Raw genomic sequence first — 21,766 nt, 5'->3', positions numbered from 1 at the left:
TTCTTGCAAAATAACCTTGTTCGTGTGTTCATACCATTCCTGTTAAAAGTATTGCAATACTTATTTCAATTTTCACTTGTTAACGTAATCAAAACAGGTCATCTCGGGGAAGTAGTTTTTCAACGCCTATCAGTAGACATTCCTAGAAGAACCTTTTATGTAGTCTGATGACATTTAAGTATTCTGGATGCAATACACTTGATGAACCCCACTGTTCTGGAAATATCCATTTGTTTCATTCCTTTTTTGGACACTCGCACAGTTTAATGTCATATAAACAGTGACGAGATATGACTTTGCACCGAGCACACAGGATTTGTCTGAACAAAGTGTTGATCTGTTTCGAAAACGATAATACCAAATCACACCCATTTTGACAAAACAAGTGCTTATGTGTATTTTGACAAACAAATGCTCAAAACAACTAACATAGATCAGAATAACAACTCGTACGCATTTGTCCGGTCATGCCTAACGTCTCTGTTACCCTTTAGGCATTTATTAAATAGCTACTTCATATACATAAATAATAACAGCTACACACAATACTATACAAAACATTTTGACCAGGGCTGTATACAACCTGCACCAAATTTTTCCCGACAAAAAAAAAGTACGAAAATCCGTAACGTGGCGCTGTTCATTCAGGAGTCCTCAGTAGGGATTATTTTAAACTTTTCTTTATCTTTTTTCTTTATTTTTAGGACTATAGTCGGGAATTACTTCAGCTTTAGAATTAATGGAACGAAGATAAACACTGTGGACACTGCATGTGTCAGAACGAGCTCACGTCCACGCGGCTGCGTTGTCAGGCAATCAAATAGACCTTGTTGTCAAGGCAAATAATGAGATGACAAGTTTATTATCTGAACTATAAGAAACTTCATGGACACGGACACTGTGCTGAAAGTGATGAATTACACTGCTGGCCACTTGTTTCTTCTTTTTTTGTTTCGTATAAAGAATGAAGGATGGGTTCGTGCGCTCAAATAAAGCTACTCTTAGTCCTTTGTGGTATGAACGGGAGATTGGGTAAAACCAAAGCGTCTTGTCACATACTGACACTTTTCTCTTGTCCAATACTTCGCTATCAAGGCAAGCTGTGAATCATCAATATTGCGATATTCGGCTAGAAGGAAGCGTCTGTGTAAACATACAACCATTATTTTTCTCCGTCTCACGAAGACATGTTAATCCGCTCGTACAGTGTTGAATGGTAGCCATCAGGTGATAGATCAGCCACATGGGACGAACCAAAGTTCGCAAGAACCCTCGGCCGTCAATCAGGATTATTAGTCAAAAGAGGGAGCCACCGAGACATAAATTGTAGGAACAACGGGCCCGCCTTCTAGCACCTGCTGCTTTTACGTGATTAAACAAAAGCCAAAGTGTTTAATAGTACATTAGATAATGAACTGTACGAATGTTTTCTCCACTCTCTCGTTGTCTTGACTAATTTTACATTGTAGAAAGGAGGTTACAAAGTACCTTTCGTTGATAGAAATATAGAGTGAGTGATCTTATATACTTTTGTGATTCACTGAAGAGAATTGTTTGTTTGTTTGTGTTTGAATCTCGCACAAAGCTGCTCGAGGGCTATCTGTGCTAGCCGTCCCTAATTTAGCAGTGTAAGACTAGAGGGAAGGCAGCTAGTCATCACTACCCACCGCCAACTCTTGGGCTACTCGTTTACCAACGAATAGTAGGATTGACCGTCACATTATAACGCCCCACGGCTGAAAGGGCAAGCATGTTTTGGCGCTACGGGGATGCGAACCTGCGACCCTCAGATTACGAGTCGCACGCCTTAACACGCTTGGCCATGCCGGGCCGACACTGAAGAGAAATTCGCTGTAATGGTTTTCCCTTATATTGTTAAAATTCCATTATCTCTTCCTTACAGCGAGGGTATTTGTAAACTGTCATTTTACCAAGATGCGATGGAGTTATTAGTCGCTTCCTTTGTCATCCTATTTTTATTACTTGGTCATTAATTCTTCCAGGTGTCATTCCTCTGTTTAATTATGGACGCTCACTCAACGGTGGTCCGTATGTAAGCTAAGAAACATAAAGATGAGTGAACATTCACTGACTTAACTGGCGCAAAGAACTTGAGCGCTGTTTTCTACATCTGTTCTCATAAATCATATTCACAATAAAACACAATTCAATTGTTTTATGTTCTACACAATAGAGTCGTTTTCAAGTTACATCGTTTTGCATTTATGTTTACTACTAGTAGAAATAACTCTTTTCATCAATTTGCTTTGTGAACACTTCAGAGATTTCTATGAAATATTAGGAAAATTAAATTTTCAAGTATCCAACGTTAAGAGCCAGATCAATAGTGAGTTGTTTGAAATGTTAATTTATTTAAAAATGAACAGATGCCATTTACAAATAACTGAAATTTAAATTTTAAAGAGATACTTATAGCTCGTGTGCAAACGTTTTTCAGGCTTCAGTCGTTTAGTGACATTTTTCTTTACAAACTTGCCCATACTTTACCTCAATGTCGAATATCAATTAATAAAACCTTTAAGTGTCTGTAGTTTCTTCGTTTCCTTACAACACCAAGTCATTTCTGAACTCCTAACTACAGTATTATTACATTTACCTAATGACACTTATGAACGACTTTCGTCTTCCATTATCATATCTAAAACCTAAGTTGATCTCTCTGGTGTATTAAACCTTTCATTTTCAATGTCACATAACAAACTAAAAATTTGATTATTTCACGACACTTATTCGTTAACACTGTTTATTGAAAATAAGATACTTAGTATTTATTAATCAGAACATTTGGGACGTAACTTCATTCTACAAAGAGTCATCAATAAGTTAACAAACTAGGGCACTTTATAAAGGTGAAGACATTTGATACGACATATAAACATTTTAAAACATGAGAGCATAAGTGAATTTTTCAGGATTATATGATTACCTCTGACCTTTCTTTTTTAAGACTGGAACAGGAAGTGAACAGTGGTGCTTGGTGTCCATCGCGCCAAATTGACAAGGATACGTATGAATACCTCGAGATAAACTTGCACAGTCTGCACGTAATCACCCAAGTAGCTACTCAAGGTCGATTCGGTAACGGACAGGGTCAAGAATATGCTGAACAGTATAAGTTGGAATACTGGAGACCAGGAGTGCATGACTGGATTCGTTATATCAATAGAACAGGACACGAGGTAAGGATTGCTCATTCATATACAGGGTGAAACGTTCTACACAGCTTAACAAATCATTTATGATTTGTAGAAAGTAGATTTGTTTGTCTCGCTAATTGTTATTTTTTCAACGCAAGTATAAACACTAAATGTCCTTTAATGAAGAGAAATAGCCAGTATCCAACACAAATTCTCTAATCCCACGTTTCATCTTAACGGCTTTATAAAGAAATAGACGCCAAGTCTTAAAAGTTATATCTTGTGAAGGACTATTCTCCATTGTTAAGAGACAGTGTTATTCCTACAATAGTGTTTTTGAACGCTCGTAAATAGTAAAAACGAAAAACAAAACTATCATAAAATTAGCCATCATTACTAAAATAGAGTGAGTGTTGTTAGGCTGCATCGTCATATGGTAACAAACGTGAATATTAATGTTTCATTGTAAATAATCAGTATGTTTCCTACATACGTGGACATTATGATTGAAGTTTATTATTATGGAAATACCTTAATGAAATATCGAATGCGATTGTGTGATGATTAAAGTTTTCAGAAACAACGATTGTTCTGTCTCCAAATATGGTACAATTTAAAACTTATAATTAAAAATATTGTTTTATGTATAGAATTGTTTCATGATAGCACAGTCTGATGTCTGTCCATGTAATTACTTCTCAATGTGTGGATGGATCTTTACCCAAATTGGTATGGAGATTCATTAGGTTCATGCACATTTTCAGTTTTGCACTTTTTATGGGCGCTTTATTTTTGTTATCACTACTTTCCATTCTCTAAGTGAATGTTTACCAAATGTGATATGGAAGTTTACTGAGTCCATGGGAGATACATACAAATTTTAGGTTTTGTAGGATTTATGTGTGTGTTTTTGCGTTTGTTACCACTACTTCGCCCTCTGTAAATGGATCTTTACTAAATTTGGTTTCGTGGTTTATTGAGTGCATTGAAAGATACAAACAAATGTTCAGTTTTGCATTTTGCACTTCTTAATTTTTATGGGCGTTTTTGCGTTTTGCACGATTACATATAATGAAAACAACTTTTCGTGACGTAAGATAACCTGTTATTAGTCATGAATTTACATAGCTTTTTTTCAGGAGACGTGTACTTCAGCTAGTTGTTATCAATAACTTTCAAGTTTTACAACTTCATAATACAAGTGATGTGTTACATACACGAGGACAAATCTCCTCCTCCAATGTTAATCAATGTTAACCTGTCTTTGAACTTGTCAATATTCTATTTGGGGAAAAATGAGAATTAGGTTTGGTTTGTTTTGAATTTCGCGCAAAGCTACACGAGGGCTATCTGCGCTAGTTATCCCAAATTTAGCAGAGTAAGACTAGAGGGAAGGCAGCTAGTCATCACCATCCACCACTAACTCTTGGGCTACTTTTTTACCAAAGAATAATGGGATTAGCCGTCACATTATAACATCTCCACGGCTGAAAGAGCAAGCATGTTCGGTGTGACGGGGATTCGAATCCGCGACCCTCAGATTATAAGTCGAATGCCTTAGCCACCTGGCCATGCTGGGCCTAAGAATTAGAACTTACCATTAAACAGATTCCTTCCTATCAGCTCCTCATGGCCAGATGGTTAGGACACTCTACTCGTAATTTTAGGGTCGCGGAATTGAATCCTCGTCTCACCGAATAAGATCGCCCTTTCAGCCTTGGGGACGTTATAATGTGACGGTCAATTACACTATTCGCTGGTAAAAATTAGCCAAAGAATTGGTGGTGGGTGGTGATGACTGCCTTCCCTCTATTCTTACACTACTAAATTAAGGGCTGCTAGCGCAGATAGACCTCGTATCATCTTTCATGTCTTGACCATGAACCTGCTGAAGAATTGTAAATCAGTTAAATAGACAACCAATTATGATATGTAATCGGTGTATTGATTGGCTAATCAGAGGTTTTATAGGTAAAACCGACACAGCAGAATTTGTTAAATATTTTTCTATGTAAATATCTTATATTTATTGTTATCTCTCTTTGATTGTTTGTTTGTTTGTTTGTTTTGGGCAGAGCTACACAAGGGCTATCTACGCTAGCCGTTCTTAATTTAGCAGTGTAAGACTAGAGTGAAGGCAGCAACTCATCACCACTCACCGCTGAGTCTTGGGCTAGTCTTTAACCAACGAATAGTGGGATTGACCGTCGCATATAACGTTCCCATAGCTGAAAGAGCGAGCATGTTTGGTGTGTCGGAGGTTCGAACCCGAGACCCTCATATTGCGAGTTGAGCACTTTAACCACCTGGCCATGCCGGGTCTCATCTCTGTTATAAAGAAAGAGTAATGCACGTGATTACCCTGGCACCAAAGTGCCTCTCACGTGCAGATTTCCTCCGACGAGTTTTTCATATTAATTTTGACCCTAAAGAAAAGCTTATCTTGTTTACTAATCTAGAATTTTTTATAGTATGTAGTTCTTTCAGTCACTAACGTCGTTCCTCGACTTCCAGAGTTTAAAATGCGCAGTATCAGGTGAAGCAGTCTTTCTGCACTGTAGTATATTTACAAAAGAAAAATAGAATAAAAATACGAACTTCTTAAGAGGTTTTCTTGTAACTTAACCTTCTGTAATTAATTTCCTGCAATGTAAAGCCTCACTGGAATCTCTATTTATCCCATGTAGAGAGTAATTTATCTGTAGGAATGTCGGGTGTCTACAGTTTAAAAACATCTGGTGAGCTCTGAAGTTGGCTATAGGCTTGATTTACTCTGTTTTCGCTTTCCTGCCCGTTTTGGTGAGGGTGGCGGCTCTCTTTTTAAACGAACATTATTTTAAAAAAAATAAAAACATAATGGCGCCTAGGAACAGTAAACATAGGGCTGCATAAAGAAAGCCTAGTGAAGCCTCCCAACTTCTTCAAGTCTAATAATGTTAGACACTCATGCGAACCAACTTTCTGTTTTGCTTTCCAATTAAAACGCCGCATTTGGCAAGTCCTAGGTTTATCTTGCTTTTTGCTCAGGTTTTTGGCTTTCGGGTCCCAAAATATAACTTAGAAAGTAAGAACATCAGAGTAACAAACATCACTTAGTTTGCTACCCAGAGAAAAAAGGTTTTCAAGTATCACGCGTTCAAAAAAGGTGTGTTTTGTAAAAATATATTTTACTGATTTTGAACATATAAGTGTTTTTGCATCCAAACACTCGGCAAAACTGGTATTTGGGATAAAGCTGCAAATCAATGATCTTAAAGTCAGCATCGAGTGCGTCCCATTATAATAATGTAGCGTGTACGTATAAGATAAGCTCTACCATTCCTTTCTATTGTCAAGCCATGACAGCTGCAAGGTGAAAGATGAACATCTACTGCGCTTGCGCATTAGAATATTCATTATTCGACAACAGGAAATGAGAGTATTTTATAGAACTGTGGTGTCACGTTGATTAATGTCTTATAGATTTCATGTTATTGGCTAATAACTAAACAATAGCATAAGGGCGGTTGCCGTTAGTATGAACTAAAAGAAACAACAATAAAAACCTGCAACCTATTAATCATACGTTTTAGTTTCAGGTGTGAAACGGAATCAACGTTTTTTTTTTAAAAAAGATCTATTTGCAAGTACTAATTACGTATATTTTATATGAAACTAAGACAGGCTAAACTTATATTTACTACTTTCTTCTGTTTGCTTGTTTTACAGTGAGAAATCTAATGTTTTAAATAAACGCAGTTGTTATTTTTACCTTTTGTTTAATATTAAAGTTGGTAACAATACACAAGACTTCATAACAGTAAAAGATGTGTTTGTTTGTATTGAAGCACAAAGCTACATAACAGACTACCTGTGTTGTGCCCACTACGGTATCGGAGTCCGTATTTTAGCGTTATAAATCTTTAGACTTACTGCTGTTACACTATAATAATATATAATAATTTAAAATTTAAGCATGGTAGTTCAAGTTAAACAACTGTCATTTTTAAAAGAGCGTTACTAAGTGTTTCCTAATCACTTACTTAAACCATAAACTCATTAAGTTCACATTTTCAAGAAACAACTAAATTGTTAGTTAGTTTTGTTGGAATTAAATAACTTCTAAAATTCGCCCATTATAATTTTTCTTCTGTATATCAACTTTTCATTATTGTTGCTTTCCTATGTTTTCGATCTGTATAATACTTGAGATAAGAGTCACACGGAACGTGAAATTGAAAGTTGAATTCAACCTACCATTTCGAGTTGTAATCTCGAATCTTTAATAAGGCTCTTCCGAAGCGAATAATTGAATGTAAAATGGAATCCTACTTCAGAAATGGGTTTAATACAGCAGCCTTGTGGAAGTCTGCCTACACTAAAAGTCGTTTTTCCCCCTGTGCAGCATATCCAGTTCGATTATGTGGTAAACATCTTTCAGCTCAAGAGCATCTTTTTACAGTTGTTCCTAAAATTGTCCTGATGAAAAAAAAATATTTGTTAATGTAAAAAGTCTAAGAAAGCATGTGGTCATTAAGCCACAATGTCGTGGAGACGACTCGTTTTTGGAAAAAGAATAATGTTCAGTAATTCTTCAGTCGAGATATTTTAAACAAATATTAATTTAGTAAAGTTATTAGGTAGATATTAAAGGCCTTATCTGAGATTTACCAGAGTATTTTTTGCTATAAAATGAGGGTTTTTATTCAACAACAAAAGACTCTTTCAAACTATGGCGAAAAGCTTGGTTTTTTCTGTGGATAAGTAACCATCTTCAACAATAACATTGGAGCAACAAGGGTGGCAAAATGGAGAAAAAAGCACATACAACTAATGATGTATAAGATGTAGACGCTATAATTATCTTAGAGAACATTAGGAACTTTAAGATCATGATCACAGAGAAAACTTTAAGATGGGAAGTATAAACAATCCAATTAAATCCAGACATTGATATACCTGCAACGGATCATTTAATGGAATTGGGTTTTGATATGGACAAAGGTGTAATAATGTTACATTTCTGAAGATGTTATAAAGCTATCTGTAATTTTCACTATAACGTAACGTGTGCAATCACATGGCATTTATAATATAAAAGATTGAGAGGTGTTGTCGACTACCATTGAGAAATGAGCCTATCGAAGTGATAGCATTGTGTCATCCATTTATTGGAAAGACAATCCTGGAACTCCTGCCGAATGAAAAAGGCAATAGATCTACAATGAACTATGGCAAATTCTGGCATGGGCTAGTGACAGCCCATGACTGATTAAAGTATTGAAGTTATACAGAGCAGGTCTATGTGAGTATTAATCCAAACTACAATCACTAACAATCCTATCAAACTCAGAGGAATAAGCTGCTCATTAGATGACATGAAGGAGGCATGAGGCAATCCGAAGAAAACTGATGCATTGAAAGTGAGCAATCCTCCTTTGAGCATCTTCAAATGCGATCTTATCATATCCCAGTAAAGGCGTACAAATACCTTGACCCAGTGCGTTGAGGTCACGATAAACATTTTTATTACTAGACATTAAAGTTGGTTGCTGCTCCATCCACACATAATCCTTTTCGTGGCATCTGAAAACTGCATGATCGACTGAGGTCACATCCTAGATGAGACGTTGTTTAAATCTGTAATGATGTATTAATTTCTAAGGATCACTGTATGCCCAGAGGTGCGGTGCAATGTTTTTGTTATGGAAATTGGTAGATGGCTTTGTATGTTTTCTAAAAAACATTCATCCCGTTAGGCCTTTATCCATGCCAAACCTCAGGTCGTTCTAATAAATCACTGTACATATAAACAATATCCAAAGTTGACTTCTTGACAATCACTAAAATATTTAATTGAGTCTTTCTATTGTGCTCTTGATTTACGATTACTCCTGTATAGCTCTGGCTCCATTTGGACAACCCTTGTAATTAACACTGCAGTGAGATAAACTTATCTGATAATTATAGGTAGTCCTATGAAACTACAATTGTAGATCAAAAACAAACCAAGTAGTCCACGGCATGATAGCTGTAAGTTTACGGACTTGCAACGCTAAAACCCGAGGTTCAATTCCCTGTGGTAAACACAACAGATATCCTAACGTGGGTTTATTCTAAAATAAATAAAAATTAGAAGGTATATTAAATTCTTTAAAGTTAATTAAAGCTTGAATGGATTTTTATGAATCATTTAATACGCGTAGCTTTCCACGAAAAATGAATGTTGACATCTGAGACATAAACAATATTGGAAAGTTAAAACAAATTAATTAACTATTTCGGAGCAAAATATATCTAAAACCTATAAATGTTACAGAGAGAACTGTTTTCATTCTTTCAGCTTGATTCTATGTCGTGAAATGATACAAGCTTGAAACTGGAAACTTTGGTGTTTTGTACAAAAAAAATTAATGTACAAACAGAAGTAATTTTGGGTGTTGTTAATTTTACGTATTTGTGTCTTGTAATTTGTAAGTTTGGCTCATACTTTTGAACTCTTTCTTTACTAGAGAGAAAAAATGCATGGCCAGGTAGTTAAGTCGCTCGACTCGTAATCCGAGGGTCACAGGTTCGAATCCCTATCACATCAAAAATGCTCGTCCTTTCAGACATGGAGGTGTTATAATGTGTCTCTCTATTTGTTGGTAAAAGGATAGCCCAAGAGTTGGCGGTGAGTGGTGATGACTAGCTGCCTTCCCTCTAGTCTTATACTGCTAAATTAGGGACGGCTAGCGCAGATAGCCGTTGTGTAGCTTTGCGCAAAATCCAAAAAAACAAGTTTCTCTCTAGTAATTCCTGCAGAATTTACTTTCTAAGAAAGAAAGATGTTGTTAAGGAAAGGCACCGATCTCCAGTGTACACTCAAAGAAATTTTGAGTTAATGGTTATTAATGTATTAACGGTACTTTTGTCAGGTGTTGGAAAACCGATAAAAATACTTACTTAGGAATAATGTCTGTAGATAAGAACCAGTAAAAATTACTTCAAAAATATAAAAGAATAATTCGTGGACCAATTGTGAACGTATTTAATAAGATACTCAAAAATAAATACGTTTTGTATGTAAACTGCAATTGGTTTCAACATTCTCAATTTCCCAAGAATTTATTAAGAATAAAATTCGTAATACAGTGTATTTGTATTTTCTTACAGCAAAGCCATACAGTGTACTTGTGTTTTCTTACAGCACAGCCACATCGAGCTCGTTGCTCAGTTCACCGACGGGAATCGAACCCCCTCATTTTAGCACTCTCAATCCCCATACTTACCGCTGTGCTCGCGGGGGACGTAATACCGGGCACACATGTGCATCAGAGTTAATTAGGCCAATTTATTCTTAACGCTTTTGGCACATATCTTCATGTAAGTGTAAATTCCGTAAGTGTACTTAAGTGTATGAAACACATGTTACTTATTCTTGGGAAGTAAGCATATCTAAATTTCCAATATTGTGTGTATGATTAAATCGGAAGTAAAAACATCTGTACTCGATTAAATCGGTAAGTAAAATCGGAAGTAAAACATATGTGCTCGAGTAAGTTTAATTAAATCTTATTTTTCAATCTGTGAAGGAGATACAACCTTTTTTAAAATTCAGTATCATTATAGTGTAAAATGAGAGGATTTTACGATTGCTTCACAAAATTCCAAATGTGTGATGAAGAATTTCTAGTATGTAAAAAACAATGTATCATAACAATATTAATAACCTGTTCCGTTCGTCACTTCCTTCTACGAAATTCACATTCTTAACCACTCTCTTAAGTTAGGCTTAGTAAAGGTTTCATAACATAACCCAATTTCATTTGTAACCTGGAAAGGGATTTTGCTAGAGCTTACCGCAACACTAGTCGTTAATGAAGTTCATGGCGGATAATCCTTGTCGCTACACCCTCATCTAAGAGGATTACTCCTCTGTGAGGAACTGACAGCGAGACCTCATTGCTAGGCTTCTGTCACGCGGTCTTTTCTTCTCTTTCTTCTTTTGCCTTAGTGATACAATTTATACTTTCTTTCCCTTTCATTTCACTTCCGATAAAATTCTGGAACTCCAACTAACTTTCAAACTTACCTCGCCTGTAGGTATGTAGAGTAAGATAATATTTATTTTTTCCCAAAGCTGTTGCCTTCCAAAATTGAAGCTCCCCTATCTCGCATTTTACACGCTACAGTAGCCAGTCTAATAAACTTACAACAGAAAAACATTTTTTTTTCCTCCTGATCTTACCCTACCCTTCACTGAGTACCTCGTATCTGTACGTGGCTTTTCTTCCCCTCAACTAATAATAGTGGCATCTAGACTATTATCCTGTACTTCAGAGTTTCTTTCATTGAAATCGACCAAATAATCTCAAAAAAATAGAAACGTCTTTTTCCAGATGGTTCCGCGCAAGGTGAAACAGCTTCCAATCTTTGTGGTGATGCATACGGCAATTCAAGGAATAGAACGTCTTTTTAGTAATATAAATGCATATTTGACTCAGAAAAATCGTATTTCTAAACGACGAAAGAGAAACAACAGATGCGTTTGAACCTTTGCATTGTGGTTCGTGTTTAACGTGTATATTAAATCATGGAACGTGTCGTGTAATGGGGAGGAAGAAACATCCCAATAAAACAATGTTTGAGACATAAACAGCAAGAACTGACTTCTCTGTCATAGCAGAATACGGTTAAGTTGTCCATATTAAATTTGCGTCACACTTGATGGCTGGGTTGTGTTTTTATATTTCATTGTACATATATTTGTTTGTTTGTTTGCGAATTTTGCGCAAAGCTCCACGAGGGCTATCTGCGCTAGCCGTCCCTAATTTAGCAGTGTAAGACTAGAAGGAAAGCAGCTAGTCATTACCGCCCACCTTCAGCTCTTGGACTACTCTTTACCAAAGAATAGTAGGATTAACCGTCACATTATAACGCCCCACGGCTGAAAGAATGAGCATGTTTAGTGCGACTGGGATTCGAACCCACCACCCTCAGATTACGAATCGAACGACTTAACCCACCTGGCCATGCCGGGCCCGTTGTATATATAATCGATTATAGAGTACTATAAACTAAAATTAAGACTTACGTCTTTACTGATTACGTTAATAATTGACAAAGTTACAGAGCCAGAATTACAGATTTCCTAGAGGACTAAAGCAGGCATGTTGTGTTCATGATAAAAACTAAATAATTTAATTTGCTCTATCATTATTTATAGTATCTGTCAGCTCTAAACGACCATTTAATGTTTTCCCCTATCAGAAATTTGTCTTCATGAATTCCATTCGCTTCACTGTGTTCCTTCTGCAGGAAGGAGTCTCAGGTTTTGCAACCAGTTAATTTTCTTCAGTCAACTAAACATTATTGTAACAAAAAATTTGCGTTAATTTATAGAAAAAACAGAAAACCTCAGCGAACAAGTATTTACTTTATAAAACTTTTCTAACGCTTTACCTGGGGTTTAGTTTTCAGATTTTAATATCTCTGTAGTAATAAATCCCTGATTTATTATGAAAATATTGAAACTGTATAAATTACTTGTAAAACCGGTTTTGCTTTGGCTTCTCATGATTTATTGTTCAGTTATACCAACAGATATTGCTTGTAATATGAATTTCCATCTTACGTGATGGAATCTTTTTATGGAAAGATGATAACCGTTTATAAGCCTTGCCGTACAATTATTAGATTGAATCGCCCCCAAGGTTATTTCCAAAGTAAACATGTTCAATCGATTATCAAATTATTTAACTAATTTATTTTTCACTAAAACAGACTTGCTTAAACCGTTGAGGTCAATTAACATTTTCAATCAATTGAATAACTAAATATCTGGCTTTTTACTGATTGCGTAATTTATGTTTTCCTTTTACAAATTTAATGACGTGTAGGTTAATCAGAAAACGAGCGAAAAAAATCCATTCTTTTCCGCTGCACTCGTTGCCTTCGTTTCTCATTTTTGAGGTCTATTTCTATGCAATGCGGAAAGATGCTAATAAATTGTACTTATTTCTTTTGAAAGAGCAGATTGCGTTGAACGTTTTGGAAAAATATTTAATAATTTTTTTTTTTTTCTGGCCTGACATGGCCAAGTGGGTTAAGGCATTCGACTCGTAATCCGAGAGTCGCGGGTTCGAATCCCGGTCGCACCAAACATGCTCGCTCTTTCAGCCGTGGGGGCGTTACAGTGTAACGATCAATCCCACTATGCGTTGGTAAAGAGTAGCCCAAGAGTTGGCGGTAGGTGGTGATGACTAACTGCCTTCACTCTAGTCTTACACTGCTAAATTAGGGACGGCTAGCGCAGATAGCCCTCGAGTAGTTCTGCGCGAAATTAAAATTAACAATTTTTTTTTATGTTTCTGACACCTTAAAAGGAAGCGTGTTGTGTTTCTTTTCTAATAACAAATGGTCACTTCTTCATTCATTTGTCTTTTTCTTCTTTCCGACGTAAATGTTTCAGAACAGAACATGCTGGTTTTAAAACGTTATGTGAGGAAAAGCATTTGATCATCAGGAATGTCAGAGAGTAGAAATGTTCTGAAAGAATGTCTTTTTGTTGCTACATGTTCAAAGAAATACTCTTTTTTTTTTTATTATCCTCCTGCCTTGAGAACGTCCCAGCTGTGAGCGCCTTGAAAACTGCTTACTCTGTTGTACACCGAGTCTTTGCAGCGTATCCAACACATAATGTGACAGAGCTCCTCTTGATATTTGAAGAAGTGGGTACTAGGTGTCGGCATCAATTGCTTATTGTCAGGAAAAAGTAAGGCAAAAGGAAGCGTACATTTCTTCTGGCTTTGTTAAGGTGTTCTGGAAACTGCTAGAGACAAGTAAGTGTAGAAGAGAAACGATTCATTATCTCTTGTGACAGCTGAAACGCCATCTGGCTCAGGTAATCGTCTTTCCCACGAAGCCAATGATATCCGTGTTTGCTCGCTGTTGCCAGGCCGACGAATAAAATTTCACAAACATATACTATTATTAGATTGTGAATAGTACAGATATGAACCCTAATAGTCATGTAAATACATGTGTTTGTGTGTGTGTTTTTTCGTATAGCAAAGCCACAAAGGGCTATCTGCTCAGCCCACCCAGAGGAATCGAACCCCTTATTTTAGCGTTGTAAGTCCGGAGACATACCGCTGTACTAGCGGGGGGCATGTAAATGCATTATAACAAATTGATTAAAACTAAAACGAATACTTCGAAAGGTTAGTAAAAACATTTACCCAAACAAAAATATATTTCCTGAAGTCAGAGATTATAACATTCACAACTGTATATTTTCTCTCCGGTAAAGTGATTGTAAGTAAGAGTTGAAAAAAATAGTTCTAAAAACGTGTCTGTAATACTGTGTATTGAAGGAGAAATAATACAATAACCAGCGTAAGTTTCTCTTCAGTTCGTAAATTCCCTTAAGCCCTATATTTTTTATAACTTAGCTCCTTTCGTGCTGTAAAGTATCAACATTCTTTACAAGAACTTATAACTCCGCCCTAAATGGTCAAAATATTCTGCTTCAAAAAAGTAGTTCTATATTGAAGCAATTGGTTCTTGTTCAAAATAATGTAGCTAAATTTAATAACAATACATTTGAATTCAAACAAAAATATATTACTTCATTCAGATGGCGTTGATCGAGAACAGCAGTCGCGTGTACATGTCTTGTGTAGCGAAAATAATGAGTTAGCAGTAAGTTGTTGGTGTTTTCAGGTATGATATTACAAATCCCGGTTCAAAACTGACCTTTACAATACATCAAATGTTCAAGAACCTTCTTGCCTTCTTTTCCTTATAATCGCTAATCCTCTTTTTAGGCTAAAATTCAATTTTAGCAACTTGGGGTTGTCGATTGCTGTGCAAAAAAGTTTCATAGTATATCATGATAAGCTGAGAAAATTTAAAGTATATATATATATATATAACTGTGACATAATTGGTGTATAGAAGACCGATGTGTAATTTCCATCGTCTCCTAAGAGTAAATAATGAATGCCAAACTATAGTACAAATACTCAACTAGTTTCTGTTTTATTTTGGTTTTTTTCTACTTCATTCGCGTGATTTTTTTATAAAATATTTTTGTGTAAAAAAATTTCTTTTTCTTTCTCATATCATGGTAAACAAAGAAAATTATAAAACTATTAATATACGTGTATGTAACCTATGCGCAATATTTCTATTGTTTACTCGGGGGAGGAAATAAATAGTGTGAAATTGTAATAGATACACAAATATGTATCTCGTTGGTTTGTTGTTATTGTTTGCTTCATTTGCGTGATCTCATTATGAGCTATTTTTTTTAAAAGTGCTTCTTTTCTCATTAAGATAAAGTTCCCAAAGAATAGCCTCCCACAGGCAAGTCCGTGGACGTGCCCGATTGGAATTGGTTGATTGATCCATTGAAGATTCCCTAACCTTCATTCTTCTCTGTCACGAAATTCTATTAAAAGATAGCCAGGTGCCACAACATCGAACCCTTGCACATATGGCCCTTTTTTACGTACTTATTTTATCCGTGTAATATATTACACCGTTCAGTCTAGATCTAAAAGAAACACAAGCAGTGCAATATTATACGTAATAAAAATAATGGATGATAAACACCGTACCGAGACCTATTTATTTGCGATGTAACGCTGTGCATAATGCTATTCGCGTAGTTAATATGTTAGCAATAAGAAAGTTTGCTATTAACTGATCACGTCTTTTTAATATAGTTTAATCACTGCCTTGGTGTTTTATATGTGCACATAAGTTTCTCAGGTTTGGTGGAATAAACAAAATAATTCGGAGTTTGGTTTACGTTACGTAATAATATACGTGGTTATTTCTTAGGTATGGTGGTGTTATATATAATAGAGTATCAGTGTGTAGTTTTGTTACATAATAAAGTTATTGCACGTATTTATACACACACATATATAAATGTATATATATGTTTATATATAGAGAAATAACACTATAACTACAGTTGTCTCGATGATATATGAAAACACTGTAAAAAATTAGTAATTATTTACTGGATGCCGTAATACTGAATCGCCCAATACCTGTTATTTATTTACATGTGTGATGTCAGTAATATTTTCGGTTATCAGGAGTCTATTAGGAGTTTCATTGAAAATTAACTTTATTTGAAAATAAATATCTAGCATCCACTGAGAATTATTTTATAATAGGGAGTTTAGAGAAAAGTACAATGATATCAAACGTTTCTTATTACACGTACCTGCATCCATCAAACTTGATAACAGTTCAAACTGGCGAACCTATTCGTTTTTGTTTTGTGCATTTATTGGTGTTTGTTTTTTTTTAATTTCTTACACCTAGTGTAGAACACGTCATAGGTTTTTAAATAAGATAAGTTGGATAAAATGGTACTACTTTGGCGTAAAGCTAGAAATCGACTTCATCTTCTCCAATCAAAAGATAAGAATACACCAGAAAACTGAATAGATCACCAGGATGTAACTGGCTTTATCTGCCCTGGCAACCACGATTGCTACTACCTTGTCAAGTAGAATACAGCCTGTAGCGTGAGCTTCCTTAATGTGACCACGTTCTTCGCCATTCTGCCTACTTTCGTAATTTAATTTTCACTTGCCTTCACCCTGAGTAAAGTGAGTTTTAAGCCTCGTGCAATGAAGAGATTTAGCTAAATGAGATAAGATATCAGCAACGCTAGGAGATGGAGTTTAATGAGAAATCAGTAGGTAATAAACAATAGCAAGACATCGTATCTACGTCTCCCACCTCTAAAATGACGAGACAGGCTTCAGTATCGTTTATTTGTTTCAATGATGTACATGATGCATAATAGAACTTGGTAAAAATTGAACTATCTGCGTACAGACGCCAGTTGTATTACGTTAGTCTCTTACCTAACGTTTCTACGCTTTATTTTCAAGTTAATATTTACATGAGTTGTTAAACAAGTCTTATGATCGACTGTAAAATGCCAGAAAGTTCTCTTCAGAAGAAGATCATCATAAGTAGTTTACCCTTCGTGGACAATGTATCAGTTATTTTTTGCAACTTACCACTTATCGTTACTGCTATTTCACATGAAGGTAAACCAATAAAGGTAAACGATTAATACAAAATAGAAAATCCAGAGTGAATAAAACAGAACTATTTTCAACAGAATAGAGTCATTGTTATCTCCATGTAAGAAGAAATTGGTTGATAATAGAAACTGTAACTCGGTACTTTCGCCTTCCCTTCTCTACAATGTTCTGTTGATCACATTTGTTGGTTCTCGATAGGTATTTTAACATTAATAACTAGGTCATATAACTTAGAAACATTATTAAAGTTTAATAATGAATTTCGCGACACAACAATTAAAAGTGCGAATATTTTGTTCTTCGACGTCTGAACTCCATTCCATATTCAATTTGCATTCTATAATAGAATGTTGTAACTCCTTTAATGAGCACGTGTCCCCAGTTTTTGTTGTTATTTTATTTATTTTAGCATGCTAATTTTCAATGACCGTATCAAAAGTATTAAAATCTGTTCTTTATTCTATAACATGCAGGACTGGCACAAAACAAATGTAAATGTATAGGTTGTGGAAGAACCATAAATCTACATGCAGTTTTGACAGTTTATATATACATTTATATAAAACATGTGGAACACATTTATGAAAAATACAATAGGCGGAGCTGCGAGTTAACCTTAAAACATAGTACATCTTATTTTTCCTTGGCCAGGCATGGCCAAGTGGTTAGGCCTACAATCTGTAGGTGGCGGGCTCAGAATCCTCGTGACACCATAAACGCTCGCTCTTTCAACCGTCGGTGCGTTATACCGTGACGGTCAAATCCATTATTCATTGCGTGAAATTCAAAACAAACATACTTATTCTATCTTTAAGAATAAAATATTATTAATGCTACTTACAACGGATATTCACTATATTTTCTGTACGTTTCAACCATAAATTCCAGAAGAGACAGTAAAAGGTAGACGAGACCACAGAATGTATTTTCAGTGACGCCCATCACGCAGTGATGAATTTTAGTTTTGCTCACGTGTTAACACTGTGTCAATTCTGTTAATTTATGAGTGACTGGAAAAGCTCCGTCACCAAGCCAACATTTTAGACAAATACATATTGAAGACAGTACTTACAGTGCTTCCTACACGTTTATATACAAACTTAGTTTGTTCTAGATGTAGGCTATAGAAGAACCATACAATCTACATCCAATTTTGACTGTTGAGTATGTTTGGTGTGACGGAGATTCAAACCCTCCGACCCTTGGCTTACGAGTCGAGTGTCTTAACCACTTAACCACTATAATTATTTATCTCTGCATCAATAACTTGTGTCAGTGTAGGTGTAGCAAAAAAAATTAAAACTGGACAATTATTCATGAAGAAAATAACTAAGCGTAATTTTCAGAAATCTAAATTAGGTTTTTGCTTTTGTATCGGCCCGGCATGGCCAAGCGCGTAAGGCGCGCGACTCGTAATCCGAGGGTCGCGGGTTCGCGCCCGCGTCGCGCTAAACATGCTCGCCCTCCCAGCCGTGTGGGCGTTATAATGTGACGGTCAATCCCATTTTTCGTTGGTAAAAGAGTAGGCCAAGAGTTGGCGGTGGGTGGTGATGACTAGCTGCCTTCCCTCTAGTCTTACACTGCTAAATTAGGGACGGCTAGCACAGATAGCCCTCGAGTAGCTTTGTGCGAAATTCCAAAAACAAACAAACAAAAGCTTTTGTATCCATATATATATTTGTGTGTATTTGCACCGACATTTTTAATTTAAAACTAATATCCATTATTTAATAATAGCACTGTTGGAAACAGTCATTCATCGTGAATTCTGATATCAAGTGATGTTATGACTTTTACATTATGTTCAAGTCCTGTTTATCTGTATTGGATTTTTCAAACAAAGCTACACGAGGATTTTCTGTGCGCACCCGTCCCTAATTTTGAATTAATAGACTAGCTAAAAGGCAGTTAATGAACAGTACCCGCCTCCAATTCTTGAGCTCCACTTACCTGACCGAATAGTAGGACTTGAGTGTTATTCTTGTAGTATGCTCGCAGTTGTACTGTATGAAACGTGTTTCTATAGCACCAAAATGCAAACCAAGAAGGTTTGGAATTACAGTTGAGACACGTCATGCTGACTGACTCTTTATTTGTGTCACGTATCATGTTTATATACAACACAGTCTCCCACACTGATATTTGTATCCAAATTAGAGAGTTTATTTATGTTGAGGTTACGGTTTTTCTTCTTTGTGTAGGTTGTGTATGCACGTATATAAAGTTTCTTTTGAATTTTTACCTTAGAAACTCTGCAAATAACAGCATTTTTAAAATGTAGAATATTATAAAAAATATCTCTTCAGCAATACCATATAACGTTATGTATGTATATATATATGTATGTATATATATGCGCATAGAACATTTAGTAATAAAAAGAAAGCTTCTTACTTTCACGTTCTTGTTTAACTTGTCGTAAATAATCTGCCAGTTTCTCCACTACCTTTAAACTGATTAAATTACAAAGTATTTTCTACGTTTCTTATGTTATTAATATATTAGTCGGCGATGTTCGATTTATACTTTCATTCTTCTCACTGAATAGTTCCAGTAAATGTTGATAACTCATAGTAGTTGTGGTCAGTCAACAGCAAAATCTCGTGACATAAACAATACAGAAATTAAAGTGAAGGAGTAATTGCACCTGCAGGGTCATCCATAATAACTGCTTATATTCTGTTTCTTCCTTTTGCAGCTGGGGCGCAGTTCTTTTCTTTGTAGCTGGCTGTCTAACGCTTCTTTGAGTGGAGCGCAACATCTATCGTTTAAATCCAATTACGTTGAAATCAATATGATGTTCACAGTCGTACAAAGGTAAAGGAGGGCACGTGTAACTGAAACTTCTGAAGCCTCGTCCACAGCGTGGCTATTCTCCATTAGGAAGCAGTTATCATATTTTCCTACCAAGAGAATACGCTCCTAACAGAATTTATGGGTTAAGTGCTACAAGACAATCTGCTTGAACAGGCATACAAGGTTATAAAACCTTTGAGGGAAGCCTTACTTTCAACACAGTCGCTTCTGCTATCTATCCATGCTGTACAGAATAATGCAAAAAACGACTGGGAAGTATACATTCCCTTCTAAACTTCCGACATAAAGATAAAAATGATACAAAATGTTTAAAAATTGAATTTTTTTTTATTAAATGATCGATACTCCATCAAATGCCATGTACGTATACTTGGGTCGCTAAAAACGTATTGGCGTCAAAACCTTTTACTGAATGTCCACGTGTGAAATAACCGTTTCATAAGACTGGTTCAAGACTTAACAACATTATTCAAAAGATCCCTTTAAATCAGTTTCTAGTTTCGACAGTTCGTTTAGGCCTACTCTTACCTGAGAAACTACAATAAAAAGTACGTCAAAGGAGTTTACTAGGTCTTCTCATGAAATTACTTTAAGAAAAAAAAGTTTATTAAACTAAATCTATTTTATGATTATCTATTTTTCCGGAATGTCTAACAAGCTTCAAAGTAGTCCTATAGACTCTGACTTGATCTTTGTCAATGCTTACTCAATCATCAGAAAAACGTATGTAGTCAAAGAAACCACTATTTGTCTTTTTTTTTTTTCGTGAAGAAAAAAAATGATCATTTTAGAAAATATGTTTCAAACTTATTTAATTTTCAGATTATATTCCTCAATAAATGAAAGTTTATGGTCGTTACTTATTTATTACTCATTTATTGGCAAATACAAATTAAAACTGAGAGTTACTTGTTTAAGATTAAACGTCAGTAAAAGCAGGAAAAAGGCTTTCTTCTTACCCACCTTTTTAAGCTCAGCGATCAGGCCTGTAGATTCATTATGCTAAAATTTGGATCTCGACATCCGTGATAAACACAGCACAGATAGTCTGGTGCATAGCTTTGCGCTTTGCTATAAACAAACAAACCACTCCACTGTTTTCTTTTTTAAATTAGAATATTTATAAAACAACCTTGTAAAATTAATTAAAATCACATTAATTACTTTGTTGTACTATACGATACAAATGTTACCCCTGTGAGTTAACAGAATGTTTGTGCTAAAACAATCAAACATATTAAAGGTAATTATGACATAAGCTGCGAGTGCTAGCCGATAGAACTTCAGCAAGCATTATATTTTAAGACGTATGTTATTTTTAAAACTTATTGAAATAGATTTGTTTGCTTGTAATTAAGTTGCACAATGGGCTATCTGTGCTCTTCCCACCACGGGTATCAAAACCGGGTTCTAGCGCTCATGCCACTGGGTGGAATCGAAGTGGAGTCAAAGAAAATCTAGTAAGGCTCAAAATCACAATTAAACCTCACACAGAAGAACGCAAAACAACAACAACAACAAATAATTAGTTTTGTACATGGCTTGGCTATTAATATCTTACTTGCCCTCGTGATCAAACGCACCTGCGCCCTAATCTATCTCGGTGAAACAATAGGCCAAGTCTCTGGTAAGTTCAAGATAATTTTAGCCTTTTCATTTTCTAACTGAAATATCTGAAAAGAAAGCATATTGTCTCATGTGGAACTTTCTGGTGTCCTGGTGTCGCAACCACTAGGGTGTGGTTAATAG

General features: G+C 35.6%; 1 protein-coding gene across 7 annotated transcripts in view; it reads left to right on the top strand.

Annotated features, from left to right (window-relative positions):
• The window catches only part of LOC143252218 (discoidin domain-containing receptor A-like), a 356,540-nt gene that overhangs the window by 325,453 nt on the left and 9,321 nt on the right, over nt 1-21,766 (top strand). For all 7 annotated transcript variants that reach the window (XM_076504017.1, XM_076504020.1, XM_076504019.1 and 4 more), the window contains one exon: nt 2,969-3,200. In XM_076504017.1, the coding sequence (XP_076360132.1) occupies nt 2,969-3,200 (232 nt within the window). The remainder of the gene's footprint in view (nt 1-2,968; nt 3,201-21,766) is intronic.

This window comes from Tachypleus tridentatus, chromosome 6, assembly GCF_004210375.1.
Source record: "Tachypleus tridentatus isolate NWPU-2018 chromosome 6, ASM421037v1, whole genome shotgun sequence".
In the NCBI taxonomy this organism is placed as follows: Eukaryota; Metazoa; Arthropoda; class Merostomata; order Xiphosura; family Limulidae; genus Tachypleus; species Tachypleus tridentatus.
Note: the sequence above shows the minus strand (reverse complement) of the source record. Positions and strands in the feature narration are given on the sequence as shown.